Here is a 26,918-nt window from a genome sequence, read left to right on the forward strand (position 1 = left end):
TATTTTATTTGTAATTTTTCTTATATAATAATTAATCATTAATTGTTTACAAATAATACCAACATAAATATTGACGTTTAGTCCAAATTTAAGGCGAATATTATGAAATTTAGGCCGAATACACAATTTGCTATCCGTTACATCCCTAGTTATGAATTTACTTATTAGTCCCTACTTGATAATATTGAATTAGGTAAGTACTATTATCATACTAGGTACGTACCCATTAAATCGTTACTTTAGGTTCCTAGCTAGTTCACTAGGTACCTACCTTACTATGATATCTATTCGAATTTTGTCATTTTTATGCTCGGTATTACGGTTTATTGCCCAAGTAAATTTGAATATCGTGTCTGCAACCTGTCGGCGGGTCAGGTGCCGGGGGTGGCAGGTGGCGTGTAGTGGGGTGGTGGGGTGGGCGGACACAGGATGGTACGAACATCTCCGCGGAGGGACCACGACTGGGAACTGTAGCAAGCTACCGGTTTGGTAGGGTACTATCAGTACTATGGCCCACGGCTAATTTAGTTGCACTCTACCGTCAAGCCGATTAGTTTATTCCTATCAAATAAGTATCTTAGTGACCGTATAAATAAAATCCGCACGTGGTATTATTGTTTATTATTATTTATTTACTTTCGTCAATCGAGCATTTTTCAAACAATCCACAACTTGAATGCCGAGTATCTTTTGACATTTTCAAACTTTGGAATAAAAACAAAATACAGTAGCTTTTGCGTCATTTACAATAGTCTATCAAGTGACAACTGACATGATCAAGTTCGAATCAAACGATTTCGGTAATAGCGCGATGCGAGATTCGGATTTGGCACTTCGCAAGTATGAAAAGTCTTCTACCGAATTGTTCGACGGGCAGGAAGAGTCTAAAGAGAGGTTCTTTCACTTCGACCTTACACCAGTGGACGAAGTGGACATAGAGAACGGCTGGTACGATATAGTGATAGTTGAAGGATGGAAACCGGAGCAGGTGATCGACCAGGATCAAGCACAGGCTTGGGATGGGGAAGGGGAACTTCTAGCAGAGATCAGCGTGGACCCAATCACTGATCCCCTAGTACCAGAATACCCCGAAAGACCCCCCACACCAGAATATTCAGAAGACTGCGCCAACTTGTCCTGGCTTCTGAACTTCAAGATAGATGAGCTGATCAATTCATATTGCGAGGAGACCCCATCTGGGAAGTTTGTTGGAGGTGGAGGGGGTTCCAAAAGCCCGAAGCGTCCCCAGGAAACAAGCCCTAACAACCCTTCGACTATACCAGACAAGAAGCCGCCGTACACCTACACAGAGCTGATTGAGTTGGCTTTGAGAGAGAAAGGACAGCTGACTGTCTCCGGGATTTATAACTGGATATCGTAAGTTATATTATGTAAAGAACACTTCTTAAATTAATTGCACTGTTTTATTATTAGATTTAATTTAGTGCAATATTATTATTTCCTAATGTAAGCTGGTGACAGGAAAGCTCGTTAGTATAATATTGTTAATTCTGTGCTTTGTAAATATTTATTCATAAAGGAAATTTTAGATTTCCCAATTCTTCTTATATATATATTTAATTTATAAAATTCAGTATGCGTATATTTGCGCTCGCAAAACCCGAAAAGTAGTAACTGATATCGTATATATTTTTAAAATTTTGTTTTTATTTGTGCCAGGAGTGTTTAAAGAGTGGTTTGATGTTAAATTCAAATTTAGTTTGAATACAAATTACACATTTGCAAATATTTTGTTGGATATAATTTTAAATCATATTATCTTTTTTGAGTTTTTGTTTCTATAGCAATTCAGTTTAATTAATCATTCATATCTGATACACATACACCCTTCTCCCTTATTATATAGCCAGATTCACCTATCGGAATCTTAATTGAAAATTGTTTGATTAAATTAATCTACCCACATCCTTCGGTACAATTCAATCTTACGGATCTGAACTATTTAATAGCGTAATGTAATGTGTGCCAGTAATTTTTTCGTTTATTTCATAAGTGTTACAAGCTTTATATTTTCACGAGATATCAATTAGAAGGTTTAACCAACATTATAAGGATTTTTTTACCTCTGTAGATCACACAAAAAATATACGATATAAATTAAGGCGATGCACTACGTTGTGTAATATTTTAAATTGAGCCTCTATCAATAACAACCCTTACGTAGATGTCGATAAGGTTTAAATTCCCGCTTAACACCATACGCCTGTTTTGATTTATGCAAGAAAAAAACATGGCCAAAAAGTGCCTTTTATTTTATTTTGTGAATGTTCAGGCATAAATATTAAAAAAAATTTCGATCATTTTATAAATAACTTAATTTGCCACATTACTCAATAAAATCATAACCGAAAATGGGTTTGTAAGTAGGAGATTTTGAATTTTTAAGCAGTTTTCATAGGGCTTTACATTATTTTTTTCTGGGCGTATAAAAAGGCCAAAATGTATTCTACTCGCAGTATTTAATTAAAGCATCTGAAAAATTTCTAGGCGACCAAATTTTCAAACCAAAAACGCATGATTTTGCATTACTACGTATGGCATCGCCTTAATTGGGCAATATTTGTTTTTAATTCTCTGTCACATTCATCCAGAAACCCAAAACTATAGATAGTACAAATACCTATTTGAAAATGACATTTTGATTATTTTTAATTCATACATCGCGTTATTTCTATGATTATTGTTTTTAATAACCCTTCCGCGGAGAACATAAACACGTATATATCTGATGGTATGACTTATGATGAAATAAATTAACAATCTCAGTTGGGGGAGTTGCGAGGTTACCAGGAACAGGGTAGTCAATAAACAGTGCTGCCCGTACCAGGCAGCACCACCACCACTACACCACCATTACACCTATACCACCCACTCCACTAATACCAGCGCACACCACCGCATGAAACTTAAACTTTATTTCCCTTATGCCTGCTCGTGATAAGGGCTTCTGTGTGGATCGGTTAGTGGCTGAGTTGGCAAATGCATCGGGTTTTCGGAGAAAAATGAGCATTAATATTTAACGGCTTTCATGGTCGAGGGGTAAGGCTCTCGACTAGCAAGCTGTTGGTCGCAAGTTCAAATCTCAGCATGCGCTAATAATTTGTATATGACTTAAAAATATCGCCCTAGTGTAAGACCACCAACCCATCAGAATTGAAACGTTGCTTGAAATGGATTTGGCCGTGTTTGGTGACCAGATATGAATAGCTAGGTACTTCCTCACCTTCTTCTTCCCCATCTCCTTCTCCTCCCCATTACCTTCAGCCTAACAACATACCCCAATTGGGGATGCCATAGTCTCACTGGCTGCGGACGATTTGGGGCAGTGCTCTTTTGCGTTTCCAGATAAAAAATGCTTTAAAATGCACGTGTTCCGACATCGGAACACGAGCATTGGGCCTGATCTGCGGAAAATATGCGGATTTTCATGAGCACGTGTTCCAATATCGTGATAATGTATTCGTATTTTACTTAAAGTTTATCAGGAAACCTGTTAATTAATTCGTTGGGGCATGCCGTTTTTTAACCGGATTACCAATAATTTAAAGAGATTCTTAATAAATAAGCAATACTAAATTTCCTCCGCGTAGGCGTCAGCATCGTGGGTTCAATTCTTATGCTAGCTAAGTCCTCCATCATTGCACAAGCAACATCGTTCACTTACAATGATGGTTGTATAAGTATTTAGATTATTGTCAGATTTTTATACAGGTAGGTATGGACGCCCGAGGGAGACATGGCACGATCAAGTAAATCAGAGTCGGAATCAGAGAAGAGTACGTATGGGACGATGTATGAATGTGAATGAGGAAAGAAGTGTGTGCCAAAACCGAGTTTTTGGGCGGTCCATCCTCTCTGCCTACCCCTGCGGTGTAACGGCGTGATGGTTAGTTAGTTAGTAATCTTACATAGGTAGCATCGTAGCGTCGTAGAATCATTACGTGTTAACGTGGATTATCGCGTATTATGATTATAATTATTACGTAGGTAATATTGAGTTACTAATACAGAGTTTTGCAGCTAAGTGATAAATTGGTCTATGTAATCGTCCTAGTTGCTTTAGGGAAAATTTGCGGCGGGTAAGAAAATAAACGAAGAAATATGTAGAGAAGCCTTTCGCCCCTACGGGAAATTTATTGTTTTTAAGGGGTGGAAATTCATTATATTTACGGGGGTAATAAAGTAATTGAATAGAGTCAACGTTAAAGACAACAAAGTTTTATTTCATATTAGCGGTTACTACCCAGCTTCGCACAGAGATTTGAGTTGAAAAATATTGGTCTGTGCGTATTACTCACAAAATACAAAAGCTCGCCGTACTTGGCAAACTACTACAAATATGACGATTAATAACTAGGTCCCAATGGTCGAGTGGTTAAGACGCTGTCCTGCTGAGACAAGAGATCCTGGGTTCGAATCCGAGTTGTGACCGTTATATTTTTATTTTCTGTGTCTTGTTCTGTTTCATGTTTCGTTTAGATTTGTTAGTATTATCTTCTTCTTCAATGAAATATTTCATGGTTTGCAGTATATATACTTTTTTTTATCAGGATTACCAAAATTTTTTATAAATTTTTAATAAATCAGCATTACTCATTTTTCTCCGTGCATGTCAGGCAATTTCAGCCTTTCGACATGGAATGGTGCATGTCATCAAGATGATATTGAAAATAGCTCCCACTCTCTTTCATTCTAATGAGGCGCAGTGAATAAATTATGTAGGTAGGTACCTACCTACATAATTAAATAAATATATATACATATATATGTGTCTTTGTATAAGTCGGACGAGAATGTTCTATTTCTATTACAATATAGTTGCTGACTTACGTACGAACGCGGCGTTGTTAGGGGTTATGAAGCCCCCGCATGTATAAGTCGGACGAGAATGTTCTATTTCTATTACAATATAGTTGCTGACTTACGTACGAACGCGGCGTTGTTAGGGGTTATGAAGCCCCCGCATGTATAAGTCGGACGAGAATGTTCTATTTCTATTACAATATAGTTGCTGACTTACGTACGAACGCGGCGTTGTTAGGGGTTATGAAGCCCCCGCATGTATAAGTCGGACGAGAATGTTCTATTTCTATTACAATATAGTTGCTGACTTACGTACGAACGCGGCGTTGTTAGGGGTTATGAAGCCCCCGCATGTATAAGTCGGACGAGAATGTTCTATTTCTATTACAATATAGTTGCTGACTTACGTACGAACGCGGCGTTGTTAGGGGTTATGAAGCCCCCGCATGTATAAGTCGGACGAGAATGTTCTATTTCTATTACAATATAGTTGCTGACTTACGTACGAACGCGGCGTTGTTAGGGGTTATGAAGCCCCCGCATGTATAAGTCGGACGAGAATGTTCTATTTCTATTACAATATAGTTGCTGACTTACGTACGAACGCGGCGTTGTTAGGGGTTATGAAGCCCCCGCATGTATAAGTCGGACGAGAATGTTCTATTTCTATTACAATATAGTTGCTGACTTACGTACGAACGCGGCGTTGTTAGGGGTTATGAAGCCCCCGCATACCCAAAGTTTTTTTAATAATTTTCTGAGCTTATTTTTTTCGGCATAACACGTGTATAGATATTATCTTATATATTTTTTGATAATAACATATATATTTTTTGGAACTTCAAAACTTAAAGAGTTAACGAGAAACTTGTTGTCAATCGATATAAATTACCGAATAGTGCCTTTATGTTTTCTTTAGAAAACTGTGATGTGATTACTGGCATTTACAGATATCTCTCGCTGTGTGAAAATATAACATATTTGTGGGGTAAAATATAATAATCAAAAAACAAAATTAATTAAATATTATAGAATCTCATTTTGCACAATAGTAAAAATAGAAAATACATTTTGTAGTACGAAAGGTGAAATAAGATACTTTTTGATTTGCGGAATAAAAACAAATTCGATATTCAAATAGATTCCGATAGGTATAGGTACCGTCACCCCGGGAGCCATTTATTGGATAACCAACACCCCTGCCACAGGAAGCCGCAAGTGGTTCCGCCATTGTCTTGGGCCGCAGAGGGTGGGATGGATTCTTGTCCGTAACTCTTGAACGCACTGACCCCATTTATACCACCCCTCACAGATTTTTCCTTCCCTGTACTTTCTCTCCTTCCTTTCTTTAAAAAGACCATCCAAAAATCATCCCCAAAGATGACGTAGTCCGCGGGGGAAATTATTTTCCTCAGGTCCTCTTGTGGGGAGCAGGATAAAAGTGTCGAATTGCAGGACGAGAAAAATTAAAGAACCTATCTGGAGAAGACTGGAGGATGACCATTCGCTGTTGTCTGCAGACCTTGCGTTATACATACCTCTTCAATACATTTATTTATTTATTTAATCACGCCTAGAAGGCTTTTACATGTAAACATTGTTATAGGTAAGTTGTTCAGGAGTACAATAACATACATAACATAATAAGCTGAGTGTGAACAATATAAGAAATAAGCAATAATTAGTCGCCTTCAGTATCAATAGAAATTGAAAATATCTCCCGAGTAAAAATAAATGCCGCCGACGGGAATTGAACCTGCGCCTTCTGATGTCCGTTCAGATGCTCTGAACAACTGAGCCATGTCGGCTTATTTCCCATTTATTTATTTTTCGGTATTTATTTTTACTCTGGATATATTTTCAATTTCTATTGATATTGCAGGCGACTAATTAATGCTTATAATAATTTATTATCCTTTGTGCTATGCATAAAAACCTCAAAAAAGTCTTATAAACATTAGTTAATCATTAAAAAAATAAGGTAAAATACAAATTATCATGGAGAGTTCTATTGTACAAAGGAGTTCAATAATTGTATATACAAGAGTAAAAATACGTACAAGAATACAAAATACGTTTCTTGATGAAAGTAGTAACAGAGCTATGTGTATTAATTGTATTGTAATGAGTGGTGATGATCTGGCTTGTAGTCACACAGACCATCAGGAATTAAATTAATTCCCTATGAAAAAAATGAATTGATTATTAAATTGACTCTGCAGGAGAAGTAACAACTTATAATCCAGCCACCAAATACATAAAAACCGAAGACTCACCAAAAAATATCACTCGCATTGAGTTTAGCTCCTTAATCTTCAAATTCGGCAGCGGACGGCAAATCGGCACAATAATATTTGCATTCACACTATGAAATTATAATCTGTCAACCAGCTCTCAAGAGAGTAGAATTTAGAATAATAATGAATTAGCACACTGTAATTCCAAAAGTACTGCCACATTATTGTGACAAAAATATTTTAATCTTTAGTCTTAAATCGACCCCTTTTGTCAAACGATATAATTCGGATGAATCCATCTGATTAATGCAAAGATGACTGTAATTCATTATCACTCACCTACAGAGCAAAATCTATACAAAACTGACCAGAGATGTCTCTTCTGTCCACAATTTTAAAATTTAAAATTTTCTTTCAAACTAATTTTAAGTCTACTGCTTCTCCAATGAGAATTGCTTGATTAAGGATAGTTTACTTAGCAAGGGTTTTATTTAAATAAAGTACGAAAGTGAAGTGCATTAAAACCAGCCATGTAACTAAATACATGTATAACATTTGATTCCAGCGAAAGGTTTCCGTTCTTCAAGCCGTCGGACGATCGCTGGAAGAACTCGGTGCGGCACAACCTGTCCATAAACCCGCATTTCCGCAAGGGGGCCAAGGCGGCCCGGGGGGCGGGGCACCTGTGGACCATCGCGGCCTCCAGCGCAGCCCTGGACCGGGTGCTGGCCAACTGCGAAGCGGTACGCATACTTCAATACATCTTCTATAAAATAGATTGTCAAGAAGAAGATTGTCACTAAACACACGGACAAAACATACTGATATGAAATATTGTTAATTTATTAAGAATCTGGTCAAATTATTCGTTTGCCTTTTAAAAACGGTACTAGAGGACTATAACGAATGAATTGACAAAATTCATAACAGTTCAGCACAACGAATATGTTATGGGAATGTTGGAACACGTGTTCTTAAAAATAATAATAAGTTCGCATCTTGTCCGCATATTTATTCGGGCTGACTAATATATTATTAGGGGTTCCATAATAACTCAACACAGTCACAATTCAACACACTTTTAAAAAGTGATATAAAGTCATTAGAAACGATGAAAAAAATAATTTAAACCTAACCTAACCTAACCTAACCTACTTAACCCAGTTAATAAAGTTTTTGTTTCTTCACTTTCCATGACTTTATATAACTTTTTAAAGACGTGATGAATTATCATTTTGATGATTTATCCGGTCACCATTATTAGGATATTATCATGTAGTCACATTTTTAACAGCAAAGTGATAAAAAGTCGTACTCATTTTCCCCCGAACACACCGTAAGCCATTAACGATATACTTTATCGGGAAGTGGCTTGCAGTCCCTTTTTTATCAGGATTACCAATAATTTGAATATTTTTTTAATGAATCAGCATTACTCATTTTTTCCGTGCATGTCAGGCAAATTTAGCCTTTCGAATTGGAATGGTGCACATCATCACCAAGACGATATTGACAATAGCTCCCACTCTCTTTCATTCTAATGAGGCGCAGTGAATAAATTGTGTAGGTAGGTACCTACCTACCTTTTATGTAGATAATTGCAATTTTATATGTGAAATAACCTAATTTATTTTGGTTGGAAGAAAGTATCACTCGGGGCGATTAGCCCGTATTTATATTTGATATGATATCATCTAACGTAGTCATTTCGGTTATCTGTGTTGTGCATTAGTTTTTCCTGCGTGAAATGTGAAACTGGTTCAATAATTTTTAAATTTATTTTAAAATTTACTTTGAATTTATATGTCATTTTAAAAATTAGAACTTCTTGTTCGAAGAATTCACACTAGTGGTAATGTAGGTTTGTAGGTAGTAGTACCTACCCCTATTATGTTATATTATAATTGTCATTTTCAAAATTGTAATTATAATATCCCGTGATTTTTTTATTATTTAAAGCAGAGCATTTGTGAAGGGCGGGCAACATAACATTGTTTTTTACACAAATCTACGATTTTATTTCATAAAATTTTTGCACACCTAAAGGGGAAGTTCACTTTCTAAATGCCGTTTCGAAAAATCACTCCATCTCCTTTTAATAGTTTTTTTTTTCCATTATTTCTGGCTTTCACCCTTCAAGGGTGTTCTTGGCCATCATTTAAAATTATCGAGAAATGAAAGGTGAATTTAAATATTAATTTTGTTTTAATAGGCAAATTTCAAAATTATTTGAAAATTGGAGTCGAGTTCAGACTTATAAGAGATGAGATGTTGAATGGAGGGGAGGCAATTTTAATAAGGCTTGATAGAAGAGAGGATATTTGTTTAGAGAGGGACAACTAAAAAATATGTGATCTAAAGTTCCCACTTCTAGACCACAGAATGTACAATATGGGGAGTCAAGGACGTGAATTTTAAAAAGGTGGGAAGGAACGGAACAATGTCCGATCCTCATTCGAATAAGTGAAGAAATTTATTTTTTGGAAGAATGGGGGAATTTTTGAATAATAATAATTGGATAATTTGTAGAGCGCCGTTTTTTGTGAAAAATCACCTCAAGGGCGAAACCAATTTTTTGATGGGATAGTCCTTTGTATTGAGGCATAGCAGGCTCCCTTGGATTGACTAGCAATGTGCCAATACTCCGACCAAACATTGCGGGATCTATCTTTGATGTTGGAAAAAATGTCAGATAGAATGTGGTTTACGAGGGTAACAACAGGGTTGGACGCTCCTTGTTTTGCCAAGGCATCCGCAATAACATTACCCATGACACCAACATGTCTAGGAATCCAAATCAGAGTTACAGTTTTACCAGAGCTTTGAATGGAGGCTATCATCTCTCGAATAAGGCATACAAAGTGATCATCAGGATGAAGAAGGGGACTGGATTTAAGTTTTTGGAGGGAACTGAGAGAGTCAGAGAGAACGAGGGAATGTTAATTTTTTTTTGATTATGTATTTGACAGATTCTATTATTGCAATGCACTCCGCAGAGAATATTGAAAATTGATTTAAAATTGAATAAAATATTCTGTCATTTTCCTAGTTCTTATAGCAGAATTTTGATAATTCTTGACGAAAATTGGCACACTTGACAGTGAGAGAAAAAGAAAAATCTACATCTAGTTTTAAAACTCTGCGTAAAGCACAGGCAACAGCAGGACTTGAGCTAGTAGTTGATAATAACATAATCTACAGATTGAAAAACCAATAATCTGGCCCAGAGCCCATGAGCTTACCGCGCCACCACGATGGTAGTCAATATGCCTAAATTACTAGAAACGTTTCACCTGAAGTTTACCTTTGAATGACAATACCGTTTGAACCCTTACTACGAGTATAATAACTGAATATAATGCTTCATATACAACTAAACACGCGTGTCGTTCCCCGTACAGAATCATTTGATTTTATGTGGAGGGTTGTTAATTAATATGAAGGGTTTCGAGGCCTTTGTTCTTATCGGGATCAGGATTTACTTTTATGTCAGCTGTTCACTGGGACCTTAAAGTAGGAGATCGTATTAACTAACTAACTTCTACCCGCAGCCCTTCTGGAAACTTCATTGGGTTAATCTAATCAAATCAAAGGCTTCACTTACGTAGGTCGATTACAGGTTTTATAGTTTGCCAATTTGGACTAAGTAGAAGGTTACTTAAGGATGTCATCAAACTTTTTCGTTGTATCGTGTCTAGAATTTGTAGATTTGTGATTAAGAAGTCACATTACCCTAAAATAAAGTCGGAATCTTAAAGACGTGAGTCAAGAAATTGTGTAAAAAAATTTGTAAATTGTTAAAAAAAATCGTACGAATATTAGAAAAGCCTAAAATGTTTTAAATTAGAAACCTTAAATTATGTACATTTATTTTGAAAACCATTAATATCCATGAAGAATCTTCCATCTTGACCACAATCAAAATCAATATCAATCACCGTCTACTAAAAAAACTCGAAACTATCCATATTCATTTCCATATCACCAACTTAACCTTATCCCAACCTTTTGTGCCAATGTGTCAACTATAATTTTATAAAATCCACTGCAGTGGCAAGAGCCCTATGTATTCCTATAACATATTTAGCGACAGCCCCCAGAACTTGTTTTCACTCGACTTCACTTGACCCAAACTTCATAGTTTGTTTTCCTAGCCAACAATGTAATACCAATAGTTCTGTACCTCAGAAGTCAAAGGTCGGTTGCCACATTTTTTAAATTGTTCAGGAGAGAGGAAATAGTAAAATTTTTCCTTTGAACATCGTAGGGATATCAGACATTTTATGTTGACCTAACTTAGTTTCACATTGTTGTAGAACAACCGTCTTTATACATCTGTGTAGATACTGAAAAAACTAAAAATAACTCATACATAACTCATTTAGACAAAAAAATGGAAAACCAACCTTTGAATTTTGAAGTAAATATTTTGACGTTTATTTATGAGTTCTTACTGTCATCTGTTTCTGGAACAATGTAACAAAGTAAAAAAAATAGCTAATATACTTAACTCTTAAGTGACCTCGTGGGTTCCGGACCGAGGATATAAATAGGATTTTTACCCCAAAGATAGACACCATCGAACTAGGGCTACCATTGGAAGAACCGTAAAACAAAGTATAAATTGAAGATTCAATCCCAGAACGTGCGAGATGTGTTGCATTTAGGGCAAAAGTTTGTCATTAATGAAGATATCACTATTTTTATATTTTTATTATATTTTTGTCGATTTAGTTATTGTTTATGGATATGTTTTTGTGAAAGAAATTTTTCCGTTTTAATAGTGAAACTACTACTGTTTTTATTCAATTTTTATTATTAATTTTCATTGATAATTAACAAAACAACATATAACCGATATATTTAACTTTATGTAGTGTTGAAAAATGTGAGTCCCGGAGACCCACAACGTCACTTACGTAAGTTTTATTGACAAAGTCACTTAAGGGTTCGAATCTGAATACTATGTACTTCTCAATCTTATAGAATGTTGGTTTTCGAACAGTGGCGGCTCGTGACTTTTGAGTGTGATAGAGTACTAAGTTCAATGAGAGAGATTTTGAATAAACAACATCAATCTTTTAATTTTTATCAATTATTTATTTTTTAGGAAATTCGTTTTCAATCATAAAAGGTAAAACATAAAATAAAATACGTTGGTAAAAATATGAACAAAACGAAGTATTATGAAACATACAAGTACCTAGCGATTTAAGATGATATCAATACTATAAATAATTTAATACACGCCAATAAACTACATTTTAACCTAAATAGTGGAACTGGATAATAGTATCACTAAGAAGTTTCTGGCAAAAAACCAGAAACTTTTCCTTGCCTTTGTAGATCTAAAAAAAAACATATAACCGACAGGAAAAAGCCATGTAAGGTGTTGTCCGAGTATGTAGTGAATATGAATCTCACTCAGGGAATTGCGTCTCTGTATGAGGGGAGCGTTGAATGTGAATGCAGGTTTTACGGGGTGGTTTGATTTCACAAAAGGTGTCAAACAAGGCTGCGTAATGTCACCATTGTTATTTAATCTATCGATGGATAATGATATTCAAAGATTGAAAGAGGTGGGATTGGGCGTGAATTTGAGTAATCTGATAATATGTTGCCTGTTGTATGCTGATGATGCGGCGATGATTGCTTACAGTATGGAAGATCTACAATCTCTCGTGTCTAGGATGAACGAAGTATGTATGATAAGTCTAAAGTAATGGTTCTTAAAAGAGAGAGTACGAAAACAGGGTGCAATATAGTTGTGAATGAGGAATACTGGAACAGGTGGGTGAGATTGGGTATTTAGGAAGTATGTTTACGAGAGATGGGAAGGCTGACAGAGATATTTAAAGAAGATAATTGTAGAGCGAATGAACGAAAAAAAGAGTGTAAGGAGAATATGTGACGCAAATGTGAATGGTAGCAGAAGTCGGGCAAGCCCGAGGAAGACACGGCACGATCAAGTGAATCAGATGCTTGAGTTGGGCCATGTCAAGAGTCAGAATAATATAATAGTGTGTGCCAAAACCGAGTTGTTTGGCGGTCGATCCCCTCTGCCTACCCCTGTGGTGAAATGGCGTGATGATTAGTTAGTTAATTAGGAAATCATATCAATTTGATTTCAAACAAAAACAAAACTAAAAAAAACATTGTAATGAAGTTCGTCGAAATCACAGAATCACAGAATCAAAATTACTGTTATCTCTTCTAAAAAGCAACGGAATAAGATGCCTGAGAATTTGTTGTTAGTGATTTATTTTCTTCGGCAAAATTGGAAAAAAAATGAAGCAGCGAATACGTACATTTTTATTAAATATTTGAAGACGTTTTAAGAAAGACGATGAATGTTAAATCATATTCATAAACACGAACATCACTCGTCTCAGCTATGTTTGTATTGTTTTCATGGTCTGTCGATAAAACACTTTTCTACCTCCTTTACGAGTATTTGCCATCTGCCGGTGCTTATGTTTTTATTATTTATTTAACTCTTTATACAACAAAATCATCTGGCAGTGCTCCATACATGTTATTTTGATTTATGCCTTGAAAGCGATGTTAAAACGAAAATCTTTGTGCTGTCACCAACCACCCGGGAATATACAAAACAAGAAAACTAAATCAAAACGCTCCGAAATCGGTTGTGATTCTAATTTAAAAAATGTCTTTTATGTGTTGGCCATGTTTGTAGCAGTGCTGATATTGCACTTTTTATTATATACCGGTTGTCAAAATACATTTTATTAAATACCGGTTTTTAAAATTTATGTTTTTTTACATTAGCTCCATACAGGAGTCCCCGAAGAAAATAAAAGGAAAAGGTATGAGAGGTGGGTAGGAATCTAGGGGGCAGTGTGTCCAAGAGTAAAGAACGTTCATCCTTCCCACTGCGGTGAAAAGATCTCCTTACAGCAATTTTTCCAAATCCTCCCCGCTATTACTTATTTAATATTATATCTTCCTTTGACTTTGTGCAGAAACGGGCTGCCCGTTTGATGGATTCTTAAGAAGCGTATTGCAATCTTCAGAGCACAGGCGCCAGAAAAGAAATACTGTCCTTGTTCTACCGGTGTTTGTTCTACCGATACCCATTCCCACCTCCCAAATTAAGATTGTTTGATTAAGTGTATTACATTAATGCAAGTTGTCTGTAAGAACAAAATGGTTCACACGAAGTACAGAAGAATTGTACGAACTATAGTTTATCTATCTGTAAGTTAATTTCAAATTACGTATTTTCCCAAATTGTCCCAATGCAACGGTTAGTTCTTAATTAAATTAATCAGATTGAGTTACAAATAAAATAGATTCCTGTAAAAGAATACTTAAATTGGTCAGATTGAGTTACAGGAAAAAAATAGATAAAAGAATACTTAAAAATTACAAGAAAGCTTTTATTTGTAGCCTTAACGGCTTTCATTCTCGCCCGGAGAGATTTGTACCGTAGTTTGGTGAAGCTAATCCGATAGAAGTTGGCCTGACCGCAATTTATTTCAATTAGCAAGCCAACATCGCGTTATAGTTAAACCCGGCTCTTTCAAGTACCTACTCTCTACACGTTGTGTTAGATTAAGCTCTCTTAGAGTGGGGATTCTATCTGTAATCGATATTGTCGGCTGCCGGTTCGTCCCAATCGGAAATTAATTTGAAAAACGCAGATTATCATGTCGGAACCATAAAGTGCAGGAGTGAACGGCAAGCACTTAGCGGAGTTTTAGAAAATATATGAAACCGCACAAGCGTCCCAAGTGCTCTCATCTGGAGCCAGCGAGACTATGGCATACCCAATTTTGGGTATGTTGTGAGGCTTTTAGTTGGTAGAGGAGGAGTTTGGGAAAATGAAGGTGAGGAAGTACTTGGCTATTCAGATCTGGTTGCCAAACACGGCCAAAGTCATTTCAAGCAACGTTGGTGGTCTTACACCAGGGCGATATTGAAACTATCTTCCACTTTAGAACGTGCGGTAAATATATTATATATTATTTAAAATAATATAAAAATTATTTGCGCATGCTGGGGTTTGAACCCGCGACCACCAGCTTGCCAGTCGAAAGCCTTGCTCCTCAATCATGGAGGTCGTCAAGGAGCTCTTTTTGATGAGCCGTATTTGTACGACTCCCGGTAAACCGTACGACGGCTCAATTGAACGGTTACTCATTTTTAATCAGGAGATAAATTAGAAAACTGGCGCCATTAAACTTATATTGTATTAACTGTTATTACGGTTAAGAGACTTGAACGGCGTCTGAGTTGGATATCTGGACTTGAACATATGTACGTACACCTACTAACTACCTTGCATCTTATTTTGCTCGTGGTACGAGGTGGCGTACCGGGAGCCGCAGCGGGGGGAGCCGTACCGGGGGAGCACATCATTCTCATTGCTCATACGCTTTGAGCTCACGGCTTCTGCTCTTAAAAAAATGAGTCATGTCCAATCGCAATTTCCTAAGCACTTCACTGTATTCTGATTTCTTTTCGATTTCACCTCCTTCGAGCGATTCAATAGTTTATATTATATTATCCGTACTTACAAATGCAAAAATTATGTAGTCTTTTTCATGTGTTCTCTGCAAACAACACCGTTGGTAATACGTTTTCTTTTCTGGGAACGTTGAAATTTGATGAATTGTTCAGATTCTCCGAAACAACCCGTCCTTAGACTTCCGCTCCGGGTTAATCAGAACCATGTGAATTTAAATTAAAACAAATAACATGCGCATGTGCAATAAAGTCATATACAAGGAACATTATAACTACCAAATCGGTTCATCGCCAACTTGCAAAATGTTTTCTGCTCCCCATACCTTAACTCTTCCTGACAAACGAAGCCGTTCTTACTAATTATTATAATTGTTTGATGGAAGTACCGCAGAAGAGTCCCAACTGCTCCCAGCCGTCTGCGGCCAGTCAGACATCGTCAATTGGGGTATATTGTGAAGCTGAAAGTAGCGGGTAAAGAAATGAGATGGTGAGGAGGAGGGTGGGGAAGAATCTGGCTGCTCAGCTTGGCTGGTCACCAAACACGGTTAAAGCAATTTCAGGCAAAGTTTAGACTCTGAATGATGGTCCTGATTCACCAGGGTACTGAGAGAATTTCGGCCCCTTAGAGTCAAAAAAACGTAACTCAATTTTTTATCGATTCTGAGTTACGGATGGTAAAATGAATTACTATTTTATATTTAAAAGATGTTCACAAGCACAAAATACCATCCTTTAACTAAATGAGTAGACATTATTAATATGCTTCGTTTGTTTAAAAGTATACAACACTGATTAATTGAGAACTATGTTTTCTTGCTCTCCTGTAAAGTAGAGAAAAATGAGATACGTTTTTTTGACCCTAAGGGGCCGTTACAACTCGCGAATGTGCCGAAAAAATACTACATATGATTTTAAATCAATTAATTGTGAAATAATACAAATAAATCAAACCAAATTTACATGCATACGGGTCTTTGAACCCGCGACCTCCGCATTCTTAGCCAAGGATCGCAACGATTCAGCAACGAAGGTCGTCAGATATATATTATAATACGAGAAAAATAAATTGGTTTCGAGTCAATAGCAAACAAAGAGAGACGACCATTTCTGTAACTGTACGTACCGTTTAATTATATGTGTTGTATTAGGTGTAATATTTCCATAAACGGATCTAGATTGTCCATAATGTAATAATGAAAGTTGAAATGACACATTACCTGTAATCTCCGATGATCAATACGTCCGGTGGAGCGGGCCGGTCATGCCCCGATAAGTCCGCCCACCGTCACCCTAAATGACTTGTTAAATAGCCCGACGCGTGCTGCGGAGAATCAAAATTATTATTGCCATTATCGCGTCACCTGCTCTATTACGGAGGTACGGATAACTTGAACTCTCGGCTCTATTTTATAGAGGGAGGATAAATCAAGTGGCGGTTATTTTATTAAATTTCTGGCTATAAAGTAGTGGGAATTTTTTTTGCAAATTTTCAGTTGGTTTCAAATATGGAAGATGGTCGACCATTAAAAAAATCACCATTTTCATAAATTTTTACTAAAAAAAGTATGAACGCATAATTTTCTAACGAAAGTTTTATGTCTAAAATCTTCTGTGACAGTTTCCCTTGAACGCATTTTTTTAACTCCTTATAAAATTAATCACAAAATAAATAAACAACACTTTGTGCTAAAATCGACCATATCTAGACTCAGCTTGCTAAACGATTTTTATGCCTATTACATATACTCGTGGTGCTATAAGGCACATTTTAATATAGATATGTTTGGCTTGTGTATTATTAAGCATTTTATTAAATAGGCTGACGGAAAATAACTGCACTATACAATAGTTACAGAGCGACCAACCGCACTGTACAATAGTTACAAAGCTACATATTGTGCTAACAAAGATAAAGAACCTAAATGTAAAAATTGTGATAAAAAAAATAAAAAAATGAACTGGAATATTGACATCAGGCATTCTGCAAACGATAAAACGAAATGTGTTGTGTATAAAAAAATGAGCTTTTTAGCAAAAGAAAAAATAGAATATTGACTAGAAATAAGATTAAACCTGTCTCAAAATAGATTTAGTGTTATTACATTTTATTACATAAATATCGTTATAAAAATTATAAAAAATCACAAATTAACTAACAAAAATAACATTATTATATTACATTATTTTTCTAATAGTAATATCATAACGTCACCTTCAAAAACATTTTTTTGTTTACTTAAACATGCATTTTTTCACTGTGTACTATATTTCACATTCATAATTATAAAAACAGCTTTTAAATTTTTTTTAAATATGAAAAATATTCTGAAATAACACTAGATGTGAACATACAGTTTATTTTATATTTATTAAGCCTTTATCAAAAATTACTTGTACCAATTAGCTTCAAATACAATCACTTTTATTTTGTTAAATATTTAACATTAAATTCTTCAATTTATACTCAAAATATGTCTGTTAAACAAAACAAGAAAACAATTAATTACCATCACGAATTAAATGGCGCAGAATAATTTTTCTTATATAGATAATGATAATGAAATAGAAAGTAGTACAGTAAATAATTTAGAAGATTGGATAAAAAAACAAAACATAAATTCGTCTGATAATCTTGTTTGTATTCAATTAAATATTAGATCTATACAAAAATATTGGGATGTATTGCATATATATTTAATTAATTGTTTGAAGCATATTGACATTCTGATGCTATGTGAAACATCTGTACAAAATGAAAGTATGTGTATTTACAATATTCCTGGATATAATGCATATAACTACTGCAGAACTGATAAGTCAGGAGGAGGAATTATATTGTATATAAGAAACAAATTTGAATTTAGACTAAAAACATTAAAATCAATACATTTTGAAAATATATCAGGAAAGCTCATACTCCAGGACAAAACTAAAGTCAATATAATAGCTATCTATAGACCTCCTAATTTCAGTAAATCTTCATTTCTGACGGAATTATCATCATATCTTGAGACAATTAATAGTAAGGAAAATATTATCTTACTTGGAGATATAAATCTTAATTTGCTTGATGATCAAGATAATATTGTAACTTCGTATGAAAACTTACTTACTAACCATTATTTAACTAAATGCATCAATGTAGTAACCAGAGAAGCTGTATCAAATGGACAAATTACTCGCACGTGTATTGACCATATATTTGCCAAATTTAGAGGCAAGAAAATAACAGCTTGCGTCAGTGAAAATAATATTGCCGATCATTTTATCACTGCTATTAATATAAAATGTCATAAACGTCAGGTAGACTTTGCAAATAAGTATATTCAAATCATCTCACAAAAGGATATTGATAGACATATCAGAGATTATAACTGGAGTAAACTTATAGAGGATAAGGATTGTATTTCATTATATGAAAAAATAAAATCTTTATTTAATAAATTTTACAAGAGTAGTTCTAAAACGATAGTGCAAAACCCGAAAACACGACCTTATGCAATAAATGAATGGGTAAGCAGTGAATTATTATGTCAAATAAATAAAAGGGATAAACAATATAAAAAATGGAAAAGTACACCAACAAACAAAACATATGAAACAGAATACAAAAAATCACGAAACCTTGTCAATAAACTTATAAATAAAGATAAAACTAACTACTATAATAATAAATTTAAAAACTGTTTTAATGATACAAAAAAAACCTGGGATGTGATAAATAATATTTTAGGACGTAAACCCAAAAACGATTGTGATGAAACAATAACACGATATATGTTAAAAGATAGAACTGAGGATTCTGTGTCAAATGATTTTGTGAATTACTTCTCGGATAGCATCAGCAACATGTTACATAAATGCAATCACAAAGCTACTAATATTGTACTGGAAGAACTGCCTCACAGTTTATTTATACCAAGAGCTACTATAACTGATATTGAAAACATTGTTAAAAAAATGAAAAACTCTAAAAGCACAGGTATTGACAATATAAGAATGTTTGATTTAAAAAGAAATATAAAAACTCTTGGGCCAATAATTACTCATTTAATCAATATGATAATAAAGCAAGCAAAAATTCCACAAGAATTTAAATGTAGCATTACTAGACCAATATTTAAAGGTGGAAAACACATTGAACTGGGAAATTATAGGCCTATTAGTATACTACCTGCGTTAGAAAAAATTCTCGAAAAATTTTTATCAAATAAATTAAATAATTACATTGAAAAATTCGCTATCATAGATCCAAATCAATATGGCTTTCAAAGAAAAAAAAATACTGAAAAATTACTGCAAGATTTTTCCAATTACATAAATAATCAATTAAATAATAAATTACATGTTATTGTGTTATTTATCGATAACTCTAAAGCTTTTGACACAATTAACTCTAAAAAACTGCTAGAAACCTTAGAAAAAATTGGAATAAGAGGAAATGTGTTAAATTTATTTAAAGATTATCTTAGAAATAGAAAAATATGTACCAAAATAAATAATACTTTTAGTAAAACAAAGAATGTATCTGCAGGAGTTCCACAAGGTTCCATATTGGGACCTACACTATATATAATTTATGTAACTATAATGAAAAAACTTTTCTCTTTTGTTAAACATTTTGTATTTGCAGATGATACGGCATTGGTCATATCACATAAAGATCTAAAAATTGCAATTGAACTCATGCAAATTGACTTTAATCAACTTTGTAAATGGTCACATGATGCAGGACTATTAATAAATGCTAAAAAAACCAAAGTTATGCATATAAGATCACCTAATGCCAGATTTCAATTTAATCCTAATATTATTTCTCATAGTTTTAATTGCATCCATAAAAATATCCCGACTAATTGTAAATGTGAAAGCTTAGAATTAGTTACAGAATATGTCTATCTTGGTGTTACAGTAGATTGCTTTTTCAAATGGGACAAACATATTAAAAAAACCTGTAAAAGACTCAGATCAATTGCTGGCAGAATGTACACATTAAATTTTTTCCTATCAATTGAAACACTTAAAATAATTTATATGTCAATGGCAGAATCTATTATAAGATATGGATTAACCATATGGGGAAATACTAGTATAACCAATCTGAAACAAGTCCAAGTTGTACAAAACGCAATTGTAAAATTACTAGTCGTCCCTAATATTTTTAAACAGAGACATAATACACCGTTGCTGTTTCAGAGTGCCAAAATTTTACCTGTTAAGGCTATACTATGGCAAAAAATCATAATTCAGTATATATTTACCCCGCAGCATAAAGAAAAATTAGAACATAAATACAGTACTAGATTCACGCGCAATGACGGGTTAATAGTTCCGAAATTTAATAATAAATACGGACAGAGAACGTTTGAATACAACATACCGAAGATATTTAATTTATTACCTGACACTATAAAGCAATGTAAATCTATGAATAAGGTTAAATATATGGTGAAAAATTGGCTATCGGAAAAAAAATATTTATTTTAATATGTATGAAATATTGTATGAAAAAATTGTTAATTCTGTAGATGTAAGATGTAAATTATAACTTTAAAAAATGTATTTGAAACTAACTTTAAGCACCTGTTGACAAGCCAATTCAATCGGCTTAGCAGGACTTGTTTTTGATATTATGTATTAACTATTTATTCAATAAAATAAAAAAAAAAAAAAAAAAATAGTAAATTGTATTTGTACGTAATTACAAAAAAAACAATTCCTCTTCCTGTCCATTGGGTATTGTAATTGTACGATGGGTTTTTTAAAGTTTATTTTAGGGTAAGAAGACCCGACCTCTGGACACAAGGAAAAAGTTGTTGCTGTCGCTTCCTAAAGAATTTAGATCATCTTAAAAAAATGTAAATGCATTTAAAAAATATTGAATTAATCAACTCCTGAAACTTTTTGAATTGTGGGCCGACATTATTTGGACGTTTTTTGATAAATGATTATTGTTTCAAGGGCTATTTGGGCAATTTGACGGTCAATGGCCTCTAGGCGACCCTCTTATTATAGACGGATTTGCTGAGCTGGAAATAATAATTATTATGTAGTTGCTAAGTTCTTTGGGTGACCTTCAGAAGAGGCTAGATCTTTTATCTACCTCCCTTTTCAGTGGCTTCCTTCAAATTAAACAAATGTAGGAGGTACATTTTACAAAATAATAATAATTAAATTATTTTTATAAGCAATAATTGTTCGCCTGAAACACTCATCCACATTGAAAAAATATCCTGATAAAAAATACATGACGCTAATGTATTTTTTATCAGGATATTTTTTCAATATGGATGAGTGTTTCATGCGAACAATTATTGCTTATAAAAATAATTGTTATCCTTTGTACTATACATAAATAAAATCTTGTCTTAAAAACATTAATTTATCAAAAAAATAATAATAATTAAATTGGTTAAAGATAACCTATTTATTTGGAACAAAAATTTGGTAAGATTAACCAATCTACCAAAAATACTAATTTCGTTTATCTGTGCTTTAGTCCTGAGTGATATTTGGTTGGTTGAACTCAAATTTTTCTGTTCGAGTTTAAGTGTCACTTTCAAAATTGGAATAGATTATGTAAAGAATTCACACACGCGATAAAATAGGTACCTACCAGTAATATAATATTTTTAACAGAAAATTATTTTTTCTGCCATTTTAAAAATTGGAACATTTTTTACGTGCATACCGCACAAGAGTTCCAACTGCTTCCAACCGCCTGGAGCCAGCGAGACTATGGCATCCTAAATTGAAGTATATTATAATATGAGAGTGATATAAATTCGTTAAAAGCGATGAAACAACAAAAATATTAACCTAACCTACGTAAACTTTTTAGTATAATATCATTTTCAAGTGTTGAAATCTGGGCAAAGCCGCTTGAACGCTAATTACAAGTAAATAGGTACGATTATAATAAATCTTAGGTTTACGAAGTTTTCATACTACCTCCATAGTTAGAACAAACGGTTTTCTGAGTGTGAAATAATTTTTCCTATCGGATGTTAATTTGTGAAATGCCACTGTACATAAGTAAAGTGTATCTCGTTAGCTCTGTAATCATGTTTGTTATCGCATATCCCTTCGCAAAGTGTCTCACTAGCGCGTGGCTCGTTAAGACCCTTTCAGAATAAGGACCTCGACATTATCCTTCGTTGACTGGTGGCTTAGAACCATTACACCGGAGGTGGTGTGGGATTCCCCGTGTCCTATTATCAGAATTCCCTGATTCAATAAGTTTGTCTGAGATGATCAGCGAAACGCTATCCTGAGGTATCCGCTTTCCTGGAAGCATAGAGAAATGAGATTCTCAAACTTTTTGTCTCACGGCCCCCTTTTATAAATACATTTTTTCTTATCTCTACTATTATTACTGACTTGACTTGATCCCACACTACCGAGAAAATTCTTGTAAAATAATTATTACAATTTTCTAAGAACTAAACGGAGAGACATAGGTTTTTTCCCTCACGATAAAAACAGGTCTTATTAATAAAACATCAATTTTAATATTTTGTCGATTTGCCTTGATTGTATATGAAGACAGTGAAAGAATTTTCGTAGTTATGAAAAAATATTCGGATTTTCAAGAACACGTGATGAAATTTAAGCCTGATTGGACAAATGAGAATCAATATTTGGGACAAATATTTGTATCATGAAACACTTCCACAACGCATTTCTTGTGTTCTTCTTCATCCTATGTTCGAAGATTTAATCAAAATTCTTTTTAAATTGCTCCATTTGGCCGACCCCACATAATATGCTCCATCTGTTAGGTACAGCTTGGGTTAAAGGCTATACCCAAAAAGAGAAGTACACACTATGCGATTGTGAGCATAAAGGTACAGCCACACAAAATTCGCAGTTTTATTTTTGATTATATTTTGAGTCAAGTGCAACAGACAAGAAGGTATAGAAAAGTGATTTAAAATATATAAGTTGAACATTTTTTTTCATCGTTTTCTCATCGCCTCTTCACTGTCCTTCAACGCCCCCTGGATCCCACTTTGAGAATCACTGGTACAGAGCTTTGTTTCTGTTTCAATGTACCTCTACTAACGGTTTCATCGTTTTCTCGTCGCCCCTTCACTGTCCTTCAACGCCCCCTGGATCCCACTTTGAGAATCACTGGTACAGAGCTTTGTTTCTGTTTCAATGTACCTCTACTAACGGTTGTGTATCCGTAATCATCGTTTGAATGGTCCACTCGTTCCCCGGTTGACAAAAGCCCCAAGACATTGACTAGATAGATTACGACCGGATCTATTTTATGGAATTGTAGGTTCATTGAATGGTAGTATCTCCTGTAACTTAGTCCTGATTGGGGTTTTTGTTTTCAGAGACGACTTCAGGCTTCTCGGAGCTTGGAACAAGAGGTGGCCGCGGCAGCTGCCAGTATACTCCAGCACCATTCCACAGGTATGTTGAGTATATTACGACCATAGAGAATAGAAAATTTTAATTAATTTATTTTAAACATTTTATTAGCAATTTAACTAGTAAATATTTGGATTTTTTTTTCTTAATCAATTGAATTTCTACAATTATCTGATGATAATTGTCCCACTCGACGCAACGCTACACGGAGAAAAATTACTGATTAAAAATATCGCAAATTTATTTATTTACTAGGTTAAAAATGAGATCGCAGGCAATTTCCTGATAAACTTTTAGTAAATTCGTTATAGTATCGTAACACACCTTCATGCGCCTGCGTGTGTCTTGATTACATATAATGATGAAATGATAAAGTGTTTTTATGAACACGTGTTCTGACACAATGAAAATATTGGTATTTTGACAAAAATTTATCAGGAAACAAATCAATTCATTCGTTAAGGGCCTGAATTACGAATAATTTGAAGAGATTCTCTAAATAAATGAAATTTCTTAATAAATCTATCAGAAATTTTTCTTCGTTTAGCCTTTATAGAATTTATCATCAGATAGATCCGAAAAATAATTAGGAAAAAAATCTGCAACTCCCCTAACAACCTTTACTAATGAGAAAGAGTCATTAGTACTAATGACAATTAGGTACCGCTCTCCTAATATATATTTACAAGTCCTTGGCCAGTTTATCAGCCCACCATATATTTTTTTATTGTTTTGTCATAAATGTTTGCAAAATAATTGAAAAAATGCCAAATTTTGGCTTGAAATCATTCATAATATTAAAGTAAGTGCTTTTATGGATTTGGAACAAATTTTATTTATTTTATTTTTTGGAATAACTTAATAAGGAAAACCTTAAATTGTAATATTTATTTATTGAAGACAATATTAGCGATTCCTAAACGAAAATTTGAAACAGAAAAGTCAGAAAAAGATACGGTCACATCTAGGATTCGAACCCGGGACCCTTACCTTGCCGGAGCGCCGCTCTATCAACTGAGCTAATGGGATCCTATCTCCTTCGGTCATATTTAACTGTATCATACTTCGAATACAAACAATGAAGACAATATTCTGATATTTTATACACAGTGAAGAGCGTTGTATATTTTATTACTTCGCTAACTTAGATTTTTTTGACAAAACGTGTGAAGCATAAAACTTAGTGAAAGAAGAAGTTATGAAGTACTAAAATGGAAACGTGCTTTTACAAAGTAAAATTGGTGAAAAATGCAATATTTCCGAACGTTTGGTGGGGTGAGTGTAAAAAAATAATTGTGTTTAATAATTTGGCCAGGGACTGTAGGTATTTGTATATATATGCCGTGTTCCAAGATCGTATCGTGAAACTTTGGGGGGTGATTATTCTTTCTTTATTTTTTCTTTGGCTGTGAAAAATGTGACTTTTTCATTCATTAGTGCCCAAATAAAAAGAAAGTTATGATAAATTTCTTATTTTTGTACTGTAGTTTTGGCTGACAAAGGGTTCACATAAACTCGCCTTTATAATTATAATTTCTTCCCACTCAGACAGCTGTTCTATTTAAGATATGAAATGTGAGGGCAGCAATTTTGTTACCCGAACACGTTCATTACTCGTAAAAGTAAAGCTACGATTACACGGGACAATTTTTATAATTTTTTTTAGTATTTAGAATTGTGTTTAAAAATCTTGTTATGATTTATTTCGTAACTTGTCATGAATAATCACCCCAAAATTGCGGTATAAGCGTGTAAATAAATTAAATGTAAGGTTTTCTTTCGTTTTCAGAATTTCTCAACCCAGTGTCGGCGGAGCAGGTGGCAGCTGAGTGTGGCTTACTGGATGCTGATTTCTACTAAGATTTAATTTGCTCCTACTCATTTCGAAGAAATAATATAACGTCTACTCTTCAAAGCCCTATTCACGTAAGAAGCAAAATGTTGCGCGGAGACTTGCGAGGGTTTTATGATTGGTTTTGTAACGCGCCTTCATACATCAGTTGAAATAAACTTGGAATATACATACAAAGTCACAACAGCGTTTTTAAAATTAGTTTTAATGCAACCGAAGAGTTGAAGGCCTCAGGCAAATAAACTCTATATTTGTAATTGGAACGAATGCAGTATTAAAAAAATCATGGAAATTTGGAAGTCATTAAAATCGAAGTTCGTTAGAAACTCAAGTTTGAATGTAACATAATGTTTTCATTGAAGACAATAACTCGGTTCCATCTTGGAATTGAACCCAGGACATCAACCTTGACGATGTTTTAATCTGTCATTGAGTTAATACGACCCAATTCCCTTCGGTTATATTTAACTTTATTGTACTTCGACTGAGAACTATCAACCCAATCTTTATTTTCTGAAAGCGTATTTTTATTGGCTGCTATCTTTACGTATGATTGCAAGATTCTTTCCGAACTAAATGCAATCAAGGTAGTGTCTTGGATAAATATGTCAATTTTTATTTTAATGGGCAATATCTATTGATTTTTTTACAAGTCTAGGATGAGTGTATTTGTTATTTTTGGTATCAATTAATGAATAAAACCTCAAATGGTAATATTTAATCATTGAACTTAATATTAGTGACTTTAAAACGAAAATTTGAAAAAGAAAAAATAAGAAAAAGATGCGACCGAATCTTTTGAACCGAATTTTGTCTGCAATGAATAAATATTACAATTTTTGAGGTTTTACTCATTGAGTTATTCCAAAAATTACCTTATTATGTAAGTCTCAGGCACATTTAGTTGTCAGCTAAATGAAACCAGCAGACAAGTGAATATAACCCTTTCAGGTTCCATACTAAATCAGAATGGTGAAAATTGATTCGCGTGAAAAACCCCTTAATGTGAATATGGTCTAAAGTAGCCAACAATGAGTTGAGCGACATGTATGTATAATGTATAGATTAGTATTAACGGTACACGATGGTGTTAAAGACGTCTGATTTGTAGAAAAAAAATCTTCGTAATATTA

At 34.1% G+C, this 26,918-nt stretch overlaps 1 protein-coding gene across 1 annotated transcript; it reads left to right on the forward strand.

Moving 5' to 3' along the window:
• The first annotated feature begins 519 nt into the window (after window positions 1-519).
• Window positions 520-26,445, forward strand: LOC149423930 (uncharacterized). The gene is made up of 4 exons (XM_089632195.1): window positions 520-1,377; window positions 7,627-7,804; window positions 23,897-23,975; window positions 25,723-26,445. Exons 1-4 carry the CDS (start codon window positions 773-775, stop codon window positions 25,791-25,793), a joined length of 933 nt encoding a protein of 310 aa, XP_089488321.1. The 5' UTR covers window positions 520-772; the 3' UTR covers window positions 25,794-26,445.
• The last annotated feature ends 473 nt before the right edge of the window (window positions 26,446-26,918 follow it).

The sequence above is a fragment of the Hesperophylax consimilis genome, chromosome 5 (genome assembly GCF_061612785.1).
Source record: "Hesperophylax consimilis isolate HC1 chromosome 5, BYU_Hcon_1.0, whole genome shotgun sequence".
Classification (NCBI taxonomy): Eukaryota; Metazoa; Arthropoda; class Insecta; order Trichoptera; family Limnephilidae; genus Hesperophylax; species Hesperophylax consimilis.